The 14894-nt window shown below is 45.7% G+C and overlaps 1 protein-coding gene across 1 annotated transcript in view; it reads left to right on the top strand.

Annotated features, from left to right (window-relative positions):
* Positions 1 to 13838, top strand: part of LOC114353305 (transcription elongation regulator 1-like) — a 35456-nt gene extending 21618 nt beyond the window's left edge. Inside the window, exons 4-9 of the mRNA XM_028305243.1 lie at positions 1984 to 2187; positions 3482 to 3604; positions 4560 to 4724; positions 5917 to 6083; positions 7321 to 7455; positions 12493 to 13838. Coding sequence (XP_028161044.1) covers positions 1984 to 2187; positions 3482 to 3604; positions 4560 to 4724; positions 5917 to 6083; positions 7321 to 7450 — 789 coding nt within the window. The 3' untranslated portion in view covers positions 7451 to 7455; positions 12493 to 13838. The remainder of the gene's footprint in view (positions 1 to 1983; positions 2188 to 3481; positions 3605 to 4559; positions 4725 to 5916; positions 6084 to 7320; positions 7456 to 12492) is intronic.
* The last annotated feature ends 1056 nt before the right edge of the window (positions 13839 to 14894 follow it).

The raw sequence follows: 14894 nt of genomic DNA, 5'->3' as shown, positions 1-14894 counted from the left end.
TTAGTATTTCTCTTCGACAAATACTTTAACACATTGTGAACCACTTTTCTTTCACGACTATAAAAATATTTTAGCAATTTAATTCACAAAATCAATTGCGCACATTTAAAATAAAGTTTGTTTACACTTTGACAGCAATAGACTGACATGCAAGGTGACATGTCAATGAAGTTTTCAGTTACTGTTGCCATTAAAAGAAATTAGTACCATTAATTTTCCGCAACATGGCGAGGGTTTTTATGTTCCTGGTCAGGCTATACATAATTACGAGCGAGCGATAAGGATGGGTAGCTTGGGGTCATTGGACAAAATTCTACGTGCTCACAGACCGGGCTTTACATAATATGATACACTAAGAGTAAAGATAATTATGTTTATCGTAAAAGTAAATGTGTAATTATTATTTAAAAGAAACATGTTTTGGAAATTGTAAATATTGGACGTTTTGTACATTGGTAAATGTAGATTATATGGACACCGCAGAAAGTCGAATTGTATTGTAATACTATTGGAGAAGGGCTTGGCAGCTTCTATGGTCTTGTCCTAGACCCTGAGGTCCCGGATTAGATGTCCAGTGTGTGCAAATCGAAAGAGATACATAAAGGGCGCCAAAGTTCAAAAGAAGAGGCTCGTGACGTCAACGAGTGCTTAATAGTGTATCACTTTGTGACGTAACACGGAACTTCACACACTTATAAAAATGTGTCAAATATTTTTTTATAATAATTGACAGACAAAAACTTTTTTTTAGGAAACTAGCCTATTGACCAACTCGAATAGGGTTCTAAGTCCATTAGGCCAGCTACCACCATCTTACCTACGTCTGTCGCCATAACAATAATGTTAACAGCATCGTTGTGTTCCGGCAGTTAGAGGTAAGATAGCCAGTTTCTCCGTGGTTGAGGATTCCGGGTGAAGCTCGCTTCCTTAATCTGATCATGATTTTTCATGCAATGGTTATTTTATTTGGTAACTAATGTTAACATTTTTGAATATTGCTCCTTGGATTTTGCCCCTAGAGGATGACGTTTCTGTGGTGTCATACTAAATTATATGACAATATCGTTAAAATCATGAAAGTTTAATCATTAAAAATCATGTATATGTAGGTACAGCAGCGTCAAATAGTTTGTGACACCCAAAGTAGCCNCCTCATTGAGAAACAAAACCTAAATTAATTTAATTGACAAAAATAACTGTACTGCATTTTGACGTCCATAAAGTTCTCTATCTTTGCAAAAAGAAACTCATCAAAAATATTAATGTCGTATTTGCGATGCTTTTAAAAACTTCTACAAACATGTTGATACATATCTGTAGCAGTCTTAAAAAACAGCAATTAGAATTCTCTGTAAAGACGATAGCAAATCAAGCTCAACACTGTGGCATCCTGCATCTTACGAAGTCGTAATAAATACAGTTCGCGAGACCTAAGCTGAGCTTTTGCATTTGTGTGTGCACATGGATAGTGTAGGTAGGTGTGCCAGTTTTTAGGGTTCCGTAGTCCTGACAAGGAACCCAAAAGCTAAGCGTCCACTTGTCAGTATCGTACGCAACGGACGCATCGTACGAAACACATCGTATCGGATGTACGATGCGGACAGGTGGACGCACTTATATGAGTTTCCATATAAATAATACTACGATCCGTTGCGTGCGATACGTCCGATGCGTACGATACCGACATGTGGACGCTTTGCTTTATAGTTTCGGTATGTCTGTCTGTCCGAGGTTTTGCTTGGAAACTGTTGGCACTAGAGAGCTGTAATTTTGTGGAGGTTTGTATAATAATCACGCCGACAAAACGGTTAAGTGTAAGACTGGTAGTATCGTGACGTCCATACAAACATTTTTGTCCAACTTTTTTGTTGATCACTCACACAAGTGCAAAGCTCAGCTTACGCCTCGCGAATATTTTGCTTCAAAAATATTAGCCTGTTAACCCGTCGCGTCGCCTACAAAATGAAACCTCCCCAACAACAGAAGGAAGCCCCAGCCGAGACGACAGAGGAACCCGACGCCGAGGCAGAGGGAACGAAAGAAGAGGACGCGGCCGCGAGAGAAAAGGAGGCGCGAGCTCAGGCCTCCATCAAGGAAAGGGAGAGAGAGGTGCAGCGAGCGCTTGCGACCAGTCTGCGGGACAGGGACAAGGAGCGCCAGTACCACAAGCGGGACGAGGCTGTGCAGGTGAGATAGCGTCCAATTAGGAGAGAGATAGCAGGTGTTCATCAAGGAGAGAGAGACAGCCTACGGCCAGGTAGTGTTAGTGGGAGCGAGACAGAATGCAGGTGAGACAGATGACAGGTCTATAGAGGAGAGAGAGATAGCAGGCCTCCATCAAGGAGAGGGAGAGAGAGGTGCAGCGAGCGCTTGCGACCAGTCTGCGGGACAGGGACAAGGAGCGGCAGTATCACAAGCGGGACGAGGCTGTGCAGGTAAGATCTAGGAGAGAGAGACTTATGAGACTCCCTTCAAGAGAGAGGGAGACAGTAGGCGGCTAGCGAGTGCAGGTGAGCCAAACGGCAGGCCTCCATCAAGGAGAGAGAGAGAGGTGCGAGTCCGCGGGACAGGGACAAGGAGCGCCAGTACCACAAGCGGGACGAGGCTGTGCAGGTGAGATATTAGGCCTACAGCTAGGAGAGACAGAGAGATATCAGGTCTCCATCAAGGAGAGAGAGAGACAGCAGGCCTCCATCAAGGAGAGAGAAAGACAGCCTGCGGCCAGCTAGTATAATTGGGAGAGAGACAAAAGCGCGGGTATAGCTACCCCCGTGCACTAGCGAGCAGGTTAGACAGCGATGACAGGCGACACAGATGACAGGTCTATAGAGAAGAGAGAGAGACAGCAGGCCTCCATCAAGGAGAGGGAGAGAGAGGTGCAGCGAGCGCTTGCGACCAGTCTGCGGGACAGGGACAAGGAGCGGCAGTACCACAAGCGGGACGAGGCTGTGCAGGTGAGATAGCGTCCAATTAGGAGAGAGAGAGAGATAGGGGGCTTCATTTAAGAAACGAGAGAGGGAGCCTGCGGCCAGCTAGTGTAAGTGGGAGAAAGACAGAAGCGCGGGTAGCTAGAGCAGGTGAGTCAAACGGCAGGCTTCTAGTGACGGAGAAGCAGGCGCGTGCGTAGGCCTCCATCAAGGAGAGAGAGACAGTAGGCGACCAGAGAGAGAGAGAGAAGAGGCAGGCAGCGAATGCAGGTGAGACAGACGACCAGGTATTGTAGATACAGCAAGTTGACATCTTGGAGTGGGAGAGGAATGGAAATAGAAGGCGTCCAACGAGTAAAGGTGAGACAGATAGACGTCCATTTCAGACAGACTTAGTCATGTCCAGCAATAGGATGTCTTTTGGCTATGATGATGATGATGTAATTTTTTGGATGACTTCTTCCAATAAAAAAGAGTTTTTGTATAATATTAATTGCCTATGTACTCTTCTTTATTCAATCAGTGTAAAGCAAGTGTTCTCTTCTCTCCCGCAGCATTTCAACGCTCTGCTAGCAGACCTGGTCCGCAACCCGGACCTGTCGTGGCGGGAAGCGAAGAAACAGCTGCGTAAAGACCACCGGTACAGCCTTGCTGAACTGCTGACCAAGGAAGACAAGGTGAGTCGGTCAAAGATTTGCTGAGAACTCAAGCATGCTTGAGATAATTTAAAGTCATGTCGCACTGTTTTGCACTGGCGTATCTAGCTAGAGTGCTTTTTCAGGGGGAATATGCCATGCGATTAGTATCATAGCTAATGAGTTACTACTATCAACTTTAGCTATAACTCATAGGCTAGATAGTTGAGGGAGCTCAATGATTTCCACAATGGCCGGTTGGTGACGGCCTGCATCCAGCGCCTTCCTGCTATCTTTATGAGATCGTTGGTCCACCTTGTACGTGGCCTCTACTCCAGAACCTTGCTGCCCCATCGGCCGTCAGTTCTGCGTGCTATATGCTCTGCTCACTGCCACTTTAACTTGCTAATTCGTCGGACTATGTCAGCGACTCGAGTTCGGTTACGGATCTCCTCATTTCTGATTCGATATCTTTAAGAAGTGCAGACTTAAGGTAGCACAATGGAGAAGTTTCCAACGTTTTTCTTTTAAATATACTTGAAAATATAAGTAAAATTAATAATAATTGTGAAAGAATCATGAAAATATGTACAAATAAAGAAGTTACAGGGCCCTAAAGTTGCGCTTAACAAATATGTTTCGTAGAACATGGTGCCATTTAATTAAAACACTTTCTTTTACGGTTCTACAAATATATTGAAACCATGACAGTTCAGTACGATGACAAAAAAGAGAGAGAACAAAAGAAGTTCTAAACTAATTAAAAATAAAACGCCGCGCCGCGCACAGATTAGAGCAAGGAGGCTGAACGCCGCAACAAAATATTTCGCGCCATTTGATCGGTGTAGTCACGGCAGTCATTCATAATACGAACAGTTAATCACCAGTGCTGTTGACAGATCCAATTTTTAAAAATTTTTGTTTTTTAGCCAGGGTGACTCAAGATTCTCGGCTTTCGCCACGGTTTCAATCTAACGTTATAATAAATGTGTCCCAGGAGCGCCTCTTCAGCCAGCACACAGCAGCGCTGGCGAGCAAGCGTCGCGACAAGCTACGCGCGCTACTCAACGAACTAAACGTGTCGTGCACGGCGCACTGGCGGGACGTCAAGACGCAGTTGCAGGAAAACCCTGCTGCGCCGGTCTACTCGGCCGCTTCACAAGTGAGTTGTGAAGACTATGTAGTTCTAGAAATTGTCCAGAGATGGCGCTAGGTGTCTTTCAAATAGGAGCTCAATGTGTCATGTCAAGACGCAGCTACAGGAAAACCCTGCTGCGCCGGTCTACTCGGCCGCTTCACAGGTGAGGAGTAATCCAGAGATGGAGCTAGAAGTCTTTATAGGTAGACCGTAATGCTAGGAGTTATACAGAGGTGGCGTTAGGAGTCTAAACGTGTCGTGCACGGCGCACTGGCGGGACGTCAAGACGCAGTTGCAGGAAAACCCTGCTGCGCCGGTCTACTCGGCCGCTTCACAGGTGAGTTGATGACGATGTAGTTGTAGGAATTGTCCAGAGATGGCGCTAATTGTCTTTCAAGTAAGAGCTCAATGTGTCATGCGCACTGTCGCTTCGTCGTGACGCAGCTACAGGAAAATCCTGCTGCGCCGGTCTACTCGGCCGCTTCACAGGTGGGACGTAGTTCTAGGAGTTGTCCAGAGATGGCGATAGAGAGAGAGATGCCACATGGACGCTTCGCAAGTGAGTAGATGACGATGACCTAACCTAAATGACGATGTAGTACTAGACGTTAACCAGAGATGGCGATAGGTATCTTTCATACACATCTCCAGTAGAACCCTCCTGCGCCGGTCTACTCTGCTGCTTCACAAGTGAGTTGATGACGATGTAGTTCAAGAAAGTTATCCAGAGATGGCGTTGTAATGTGTGTGCATCGCGATATTGCTTTTTTAAGCAGTATTTGATGCAATAAAATAATAAAGTTAATTATGTATTTTGGTTATCTCTAAACATTATTACTTCCCGCACTTACTATGGTCGATAATATTATTCTGACTTTTAGGCGGTTATCACATTGCGCCGCGCTCCGCCGCGGAGCGCGGGGCGACAGATTTAATCATTGTATGCAAGTACCTCAGTTTGTATAGAAAACACGCGCGGCACTTCACACTGACAACGCGTCCGCGCGCGTGATTTTTTATATGAAAATCTATTTTGGCAAATGTGAAGTTTAATTGGTAACTCTGTATGTGTTATAGAATGCTGTTTGTTTTCCTAACAATAAAATAAAATAAATAAAATAAAATCACGCGGTCCGCGGCGGAGCGCGGCGCAGTGTGATAACCGCCTTACTGTGAGCTGTGTTAATGGCTTCATTCGTTCATGTTCTTCTCACAGATGGAGCGAGAATTCCGCGATTACCAGCGCGACAAGCAAAGCGCGGCCAAGACGGCACTCAGACAACTTCTACTTGAGACGCGCTCGCTCACGCACAAGTCGCACGCCGCCGTGCGCGAAGCGGGCTCCATGCAGCACGTGCACGACGCGCTCAGGCACGACGCCAGGTCAGTCTACCTTAAGAGCAGAAAGTAGAAAAACATATCTGTTTTCCCTTCCCCCAGGATCAAGTCAACCCCTCTGACCAGGCACCTTTCACCTGATCAAACTTCTCCCCCTGGATCAACACCCTCCTAGGATCAGCCTACCCCTAAATCATACCCCCTAGATCAAATTCCCCCTATAGACTTGACTGCCCTTCCTGGATCAGAATGACCTGACCTACTTACTCTCTGATTAGACCCCCTGGAACAAACTGCCCGGATTAGACTACCCGCTAGGTCACTAGGTGTAACACTAGGTCAGTCCCATAGCGGCCAAGACACGGCGCTGAGACAACTTCTACTCGAGACGCGTTCACTTACCCACAAGTCGCACGCGGCCGTGCGCGAAGCAGGATCTATGCAGCACGTGCACGACGCGCTCAGGCACGACGCCAGGTCAGTACTAAGTGCCTAAAGTTCAGATCGGACTACCCCATGGTACAAAGTATCCTCTCCCTGGATCAAACTACCCCTATATCAGACTGATATATCAGACCAGGCACGACGCCAGGTGAGTCTAACTTTTAAGTGTTTAAGAGCAGAAAGAAAATAAGTTCCTGCTCTCGATCAGACTCCCCTTGGGGTAATCGTTCTGGATCAGAATCCCCTTGGATCAAACTTCTCCCATATCAGACTCCCCCTGATTCAGAATACCTCCTGGATCAGAGTTCACTTGATCAGACTTCCCTTATATGAGACTCCCTTCCAAGATCAGATTACTGATCAGATAGTCTATGACTAAATAGGTCTTAAGTAACATTATATCTAATCAAATAAGAACTACTCTGTAACCACCTATTTAAGGCAAATAAATGATTATTATTATTATTATTATTATTATTACTGCCTGAATCTGACTACCTCCCGGATCAACACCCCCCTAGCATCATTCTACCCCCTGAATCACACTCCCCCTAGATCAGATTCTCCCCATGGACCAGATTGCCCCTCCTGTATCAGACGGTCTGATACAAAAGGTCTGATTCAGGCCCTGCCTCTTGCTCTTCGAGTATCCACGGAAGACCAGCGTCGTGGTTTCCCACCACACCACGGCATGATGCTGAGTGGATACTCCTCCTAGACCAGACTCCCCCCTAATCAGACTCCTAGATCATTCCCCTCCTGAATAAGAAACCCCTTCCAGACCACACATTCTTTTTAAAAATTTCACATACTTATCACTACATCTATCTACCCGTAGGTACACAGCGCTGGAGCACATTCCGGACGAGCGGACCGCCATGATCACGAGCTACCTGGAGGAGCTGGAGAAGAAGGGCCCGCCGCCGCCGCCCACCGCCACCGAGCCCAGCCGCCGCGCCAAGCAGTGACGCGTGTGAGTCACGTTGATAGACGTCCTACAGGAATAATGGCCGTCAACAGGCATGATGACATACCATGAGATATGCTGAGTAAACCATTCCAAGCAGTGACGNAGTCTCATGAACATTTCAACACGATAACGACCCAAAACATACCGCGTACTCTGTTTAATCGTTCCTAGCGCAACAGTCAGTGACGGTACTAGATTGGCCCGAAAACAACTCAGACTTAAGCCCTATAGAGCTTATGGTATGAAACGAAGGAAAAAGTTGCAGCTCAACGTACTGGCACTAAAAATCAGCTTTTCGTGGCATTTAATGGTGTTTGGAATAATATTTCTTTAGAAACCTGTAATGATTTGATTACATCCATGCCGCGCCGATGTCAAATGGTTATAACCAACAAAACCAACCATATTGGTTATAAAAATACGTTTGATGATTTTGTTTTGTATTCTATATTTATTAATGAAAACTGTTTATGTAATAAACACTTAAATAATTTCCAATTTATTTACATTTACAGTGAAAGTGTTACGTGTCCCTAATTAGTTGTCCAACCCTAGGTCAATAAATGTGTAGGTGGCAATGATTTATTTATTTTAAAAATATTGATCGCAACTAGCTAGTTTCTTTTCTGGCCTTTAAATATTTAGAATACTAGCCAAATTACTTGTTATTAATAGGCACAAGCTACAAAGCCTCGTGAAGATTTTTTTTTCGGACTGGATAGACGGTCTTGTGTTTTAGTCATATAACGTCCCTAATTAGTTGACCACGACTGTATATTGAAACCATGACAGTTCAGTACGATGACAAAAAAGAGAGAGAACAAAAGAAGTTCTAAACTAATTAAAAATAAAACGCCGCGCCGCGCACAGATTAGAGCAAGGAGGCTGAACGCCGCAACAAAATATTTCGCGCCATTTGATCGGTGTAGTCACGGCAGTCATTCNGAGTCACGTTGATAGACGTCCTACAGGAATAATGGCCGTCAACAGGCATGATGACATACCATGAGATATGCTGAGTAAACCATTCCAAGCAGTGACGCATTTGAGTGACTGTGACGTAGGACTACAACTCACCCGGCATTTTAGGACAAGCAATGAGTGACGTAGGACTAGACATTCTATAGGAATAGTGGCCAATCAAAAGAGATATGCTGAGTAAACCGCGCCAAGCAGTGACGCATGTGTTTCACGCAGGAGTAAAGTCCGGTCGCCGAGCAGATAGAATTTAGTGCAATGACCCCAAGCTACCCATCCTTGTCGCTCGCGCGTAATTATGTTGCTATCGCGCTCGCACACTCACTGCGGGCGCCCGTCGCACAGTAGCGACAGCAATATAATCACGCGCGAGCGATAAGGATGGGTAGCTTGGGGTCATTGGACGGAATTCTACGTGCTCACGGACCAGGCTTTAACTATACTCGACCAAAGTGTGTTTTTTGGTCGGCAGCGAGTCTTTTAGTTACTAAAGGCGAGTTGCTCTACTAAATTACTTGACTAGTCCGAGCTATATTTAACTGTGCACCTGGCAGCCGTGACGTCACATGTGTCCGGGTAAGTGGTAAGAAGTCGCATCCCAGCCAGTACACAGCGCTGGAGCACATTCCGGACGAGCGGACCGCCATGATCACGAGCTACCTGGAGGAGCTGGAGAAGAAGGGCCCGCCGCCGCCGCCCACCGCCACCGAGCCCAGCCGCCGCGCCAAGCAGTGACGCGTGTGAGTCACGTTGATAGACGTCCTACAGGAATAATGGCCGTCAACAGGCATGATGACATACCATGAGATATGCTGAGTAAACCATTCCAAGCAGTGACGCATTTGAGTGACTGTGACGTAGGACTACAACTCACCCGGCATTTTAGGACAAGCAATGAGTGACGTAGGACTAGACATTCTATAGGAATAGTGGCCAATCAAAAGAGATATGCTGAGTAAACCGCGCCAAGCAGTGACGCATGTGTTTCACGCAGGAGTAAAGTCCGGTCGCCGAGCAGATAGAATTTAGTGCAATGACCCCAAGCTACCCATCCTTGTCGCTCGCGCGTAATTATGTTGCTATCGCGCTCGCACACTCACTGCGGGCGCCCGTCGCACAGTAGCGACAGCAATATAATCACGCGCGAGCGATAAGGATGGGTAGCTTGGGGTCATTGGACGGAATTCTACGTGCTCACGGACCAGGCTTTAACTATACTCGACCAAAGTGTGTTTTTTGGTCGGCAGCGAGTCTTTTAGTTACTAAAGGCGAGTTGCTCTACTAAATTACTTGACTAGTCCGAGCTATATTTAACTGTGCACCTGGCAGCCGTGACGTCACATGTGTCCAGGTAAGTGGTAAGAAGTCGCATCCCAGCCAGTACACAGCGCTGGAGCACATTCCGGACGAGCGGACCGCCATGATCACGAGCTACCTGGAGGAGCTGGAGAAGAAGGGCCCGCCGCCGCCGCCCACCGCCACCGAGCCCAGCCGCCGCGCCAAGCAGTGACGCGTGTGAGTCACGTTGATAGACGTCCTACAGGAATAATGGCCGTCAACAGGCATGATGACATACCATGAGATATGCTGAGTAAACCATTCCAAGCAGTGACGCATTTGAGTGACTGTGACGTAGGACTACAACTCACCCGGCATTTTAGGACAAGCAATGAGTGACGTAGGACTAGACATTCTATAGGAATAGTGGCCAATCAAAAGAGATATGCTGAGTAAACCGCGCCAAGCAGTGACGCATGTGTTTCACGCAGGAGTAAAGTCCGGTCGCCGAGCAGATAGAATTTAGTGCAATGACCCCAAGCTACCCATCCTTGTCGCTCGCGCGTAATTATGTTGCTATCGCGCTCGCACACTCACTGCGGGCGCCCGTCGCACAGTAGCGACAGCAATATAATCACGCGCGAGCGATAAGGATGGGTAGCTTGGGGTCATTGGACGGAATTCTACGTGCTCACGGACCAGGCTTTAACTATACTCGACCAAAGTGTGTTTTTTGGTCGGCAGCGAGTCTTTTAGTTACTAAAGGCGAGTTGCTCTACTAAATTACTTGACTAGTCCGAGCTATATTTAACTGTGCACCTGGCAGCCGTGACGTCACATGTGTCCAGGTAAGTGGTAAGAAGTCGCATCCCAGCCAGTACACAGCGCTGGAGCACATTCCGGACGAGCGGACCGCCATGATCACGAGCTACCTGGAGGAGCTGGAGAAGAAGGGCCCGCCGCCGCCGCCCACCGCCACCGAGCCCAGCCGCCGCGCCAAGCAGTGACGCGGGTGAGTCACGTAGGTAGACGTCCTACAGGAATAATGGCCGTCAACAGGCATGCTGACATACTATGAGATGCTGAGTAAACCGCGCCAAGCAGTGACGCGTGTGAGTTACGTAGGTAGACGTCCTACAGGAATAACGGCCAATCAATAGGTGGTTCCTATTGGCCGATGGGGCAGCAAGGTTCTGGAGTGGAGGCCACTTACCGGAAAACTCAGCGTAGGACGTCCAACCAAACGGCCATCATGGAAATGATTGGGGGAGGCCTATGTTCAGCAGTGGACGTCCTGTGGCTGAAATATGATGATGATGAACAGGCACCAAGAGATATGCTGAGTAACTGCTACCGAGCCCAGCCGCCGCGCTAAGCAGTGACGCGTGTAAGTGAAATACTGACAGAGCAACAGGCTTGCTGACCATTAACAACCAGAAACAAGAGAGACTGCTTCAAGCAGTGACGTATGCGAGTATAGTCTGGTCTGCGAGCACGTAGAATTTTGTCCAATGACCCCAAGCTACCCACCCTTATCGCTCGCGCGTAATTATGTTGCTGTCGCGCTCGCACACTCACTGCGGGCGCCCGTCGCACAGTCGCTACAGCAATATAATTACGCGCGAGCGATAAGGATGGGTAGCTTGGGGTCATTGGACGGGATTCTACGTGCTCACGGACCAGGCTTTAACTACACTCGACCAAAGTGTGTTTTTTGGTCGGCAGCGAGTCTTTTAGTTACTAAAGGCGAGTTGCTCTACTAAATTACTTGACTAGTCCGAGCTATATTTAACTGTGCACCTGGCAGCCGTGACGTCACATGTGTCCAGGTAAGTGGTAAGAAGTCGCATCCCAGCCGGTACACAGCGCTCGNGAGTCACGTAGCTATAGTCCGGTCCCTGAGCAGATAGAATTTCTTCCAATGACTCCAACATAAAGATAACATTCCTTCGGAATAGAGCAACAACCACGCGCTGTCAAACGAAACCTATTTTATATGACATTTGAGTGTCAGTGTCAGGATTATTTCACTGTTTTGTACAATAAATCAATCACTGCTGAACCAGTCACCACGTTTCTGAATTACTATTGTTCATAAATGTCCACGATTTCACTCGCGTAAAATCTGAAAACATCTCAGAATTAAATTTTCAGAATGCCACTAAGTGCCTCCGAACTGTCAAATAGTTGCAAAAAACGCTTCTGTTCGCTCGCTCTTCACGTGACGGCGACGGCATCATGCATCTTCTTTTATCACACAGTGTTGCTGCTAGTGTCATCTCGCTCGCTCAGTTCTTTGTTGCTCTATTCCGCTATGTATATTAACTTTATGGCTACGTCACATATTCACTATGGAAAGAAGAGAATGAATGAAGAATGTGGTGAGCTAGAGAACGACACAGTAGCTTCTTGTAGCAGTCAGTCCTATCGCATAGGACAGTTCCAAAATACTGAACTGTCCTATCCATGACATTGACAGCGGGGCGCCACCGTCAATACCGGATCGCTGGTTCCGATTTTTGCCATGTTGGAAACCATATAGTTGAACGATGGTAGCGCCCCCCTGTCATTGAGTTTGGTGGGACAGTTCAGCGTGGGTCATCTATACCGATAACTGACGTATGTATACGAAACAGTGCTCGACTCTGATACAAGATAAATTACACCATATATTGTTGATGATATTGAGTAGACATTTATTTTAAATGTCTTCGGGAAGAAAACTGCACATATTATTATTCTGTGACCGAACCAATAAAATATCAAAACTTAATATTGTTTCAGATATCCACCCTGGATAATAAGCACCAAAAAGAATCGGACTAGGGCCACCGCACGCGGCCGACTGACCGCCGCGACTAATCGCACCACGACTTTGTCGCGCCATAGCGTACGCAACTATTGTCTACATAGGCAATCATCTTTAGGTAGCATTCTTACTAATGTAGGATGTTTGTAATAAATGGATATAGAAGGACTGTTTTATAAAATACTAGCTTTCCGCCCGCGGCTTCGCCCGCGTGGAATTTTGTCTGTCACAGAAAAACTTTATCGCGCGCGTCCCTATTTCAAAAACCGGTATAAAAACTATCCTATGTCATTTCCCGGGACTCCTATGTCATCTCTATGCCTCATCAAAAACGGTTCAGTGGTTTAGGCGTGAAAGCAAGACAGACAGAGTTACTTTCGCATTTATAATATTAGTATAGACTAGCTGTGCCCGCGACTTCGTACGCGTGAAAATAGTTTGAATAATATTTCCCGTTTTTGTAACATTTTTCTTTATCAGCTCCGCCCCTATTGGCTGTAGGGTGATGTTATATGTATAGCCTAAAGCTTTCCTCGAGATATTTGACAGAATGTCAAGGATATGGTGACGTCATGAAAATGCAACATTGCATTTTTTTTGTGTACTTGTATAATATTAGTTAGTGACTGAGTTTCTTGCGCTGCTTCTTCTCAGCACTGGCCCATTTATTGTCCCGAAGCAGTGGTAGGGTTAATACTGGGACGTGTAAAAGTGCTTTTTAAAAGCCTACCTACTTGCAGAAATTAATTAGTTTTTTCTGTCTTTTATGAGTCCTTCTACATCTATTGTTACCATAGTTTTTAGCATAATCAGTTATTACCAAATATGGTAAGAGAAGATATACTTCAATCAATAAATAAATAAATATAGATCGTTTCATCCACTCGGCCGCGCCCCAGCAATGTTAGGTCCCGGTCGCGCGGGGTGCGGGGAGTGTGGTCCGAGCAAGCCGTAAGGCATTACTGTAGTGTGCGTGTGCACTCATGGAGCATTTAGCGTGTACCGATAACACTCAAACATTAGCAGAAGAATGGTGGGGCGCGTCTTCGTGGATAAAACGATAATACTCTTCATGAACTATGTGGGGCCACCAATATCAATCAAATATCAAAGAAGTCTTATGGATATAGTATATTGCATTTATACAATAAATTACTACTCCACCTCCTAAGGGCCTGTTCACGCCGCAATTCAGCAATAGGATGGGTGGTGTCGTAGCTATAATAATACTAAACTGTCATACAGTAAATTGTATTGTTTGTACGTTTTTCTAAAGTTTATTATATTTAGATTTGACCAGATACTAGTAAATAAATAAAATAATTTTATTGAAAATAATATAGTGAAATGTGACTTGTCAAAAGAACAATAAAAATTTATATTTTCTTAAAAAAATAATTGTTTGTCAGTAAAATAGCAAAAAATACATAACCCTCCTTTTAGTCAGGTAACGGGCCTTTTCAAGGCGAGAGTAAATAGGCACTTACAGGGCAGCTATGTACCATCCTAGACTGCATCTCACTTAACATCAGGTGCGATTGCGGTCAAATACCTGCCTTGTTATCGGGACTATTCCCAGCTCTCGTTCCCACCGCTGCAACTCCTGTGTAGCCAGGATCTACAGCTTGACCGCCACAAAAACCCAACCAATGAAGGTCAAGTTTGTCCCGGGGGAAAGTTAAACTGTCATTGGACCTAACTGCCTTGTTCTGCATAAAAAACATAAATACAAAAGGTACACAGTACTGTTTGTCTGCCATAAGTTCATCAGTTCATTGAGTCTCTACTGCAGGAGCCTGACCCTCTAATTGACCAGAGGCAAATGGATTTGTACACTTCCTACGCTGGCCAGACGGGTTGAAGAGCCTTTATTCCCACTGACCACCCTGGGTGGCCAGTGTCACAACTTTTAAAAATTATTCCCCTATTCCCCTTATGCCCGTTTTCACCATCAATCCCTAATTTTTGAGTGACCCCTAATGGTAATACATAGGTAACAGGCATTTTGTTTTCATAGGGGTCACTTAAAAATTAGGGATTGATGGTGAAAACGGGTATTAGTTAGAGAAATCACACAGTTTTTATTATGTTAGTAGGGTTAAAAAACCACTGCCACATAATAATATGGTCTTTTACACAACTTGATTAATTTTTGAAAATTACACCGTCTCTTTCCTTTCCTATGCATAAGACAAAGCACGATGTACTATGTTTGGTCATATCTTTGTATTTAGACTAGTAATATAGGCTGTGATGTTAATGAATTAGAATATAATCTGTGGGTGTTTCAATAGCTTTTATAAACATAAATTATGTCAGTCAGTAGCTCTGCTAGATGTCATTATTGTACAGTCAGCGACAAATAGTTCGTGACACC

The sequence above is a fragment of the Ostrinia furnacalis genome, unplaced genomic scaffold (genome assembly GCF_004193835.3).
Source record: "Ostrinia furnacalis isolate ACB-3 unplaced genomic scaffold, ASM419383v2 OfSCF1649, whole genome shotgun sequence".
NCBI classification, from domain to species: Eukaryota; Metazoa; Arthropoda; class Insecta; order Lepidoptera; family Crambidae; genus Ostrinia; species Ostrinia furnacalis.
The sequence above is the reverse complement of the archived record's forward strand: the minus strand, read 5'-3'. Positions and strand labels throughout refer to the sequence as shown.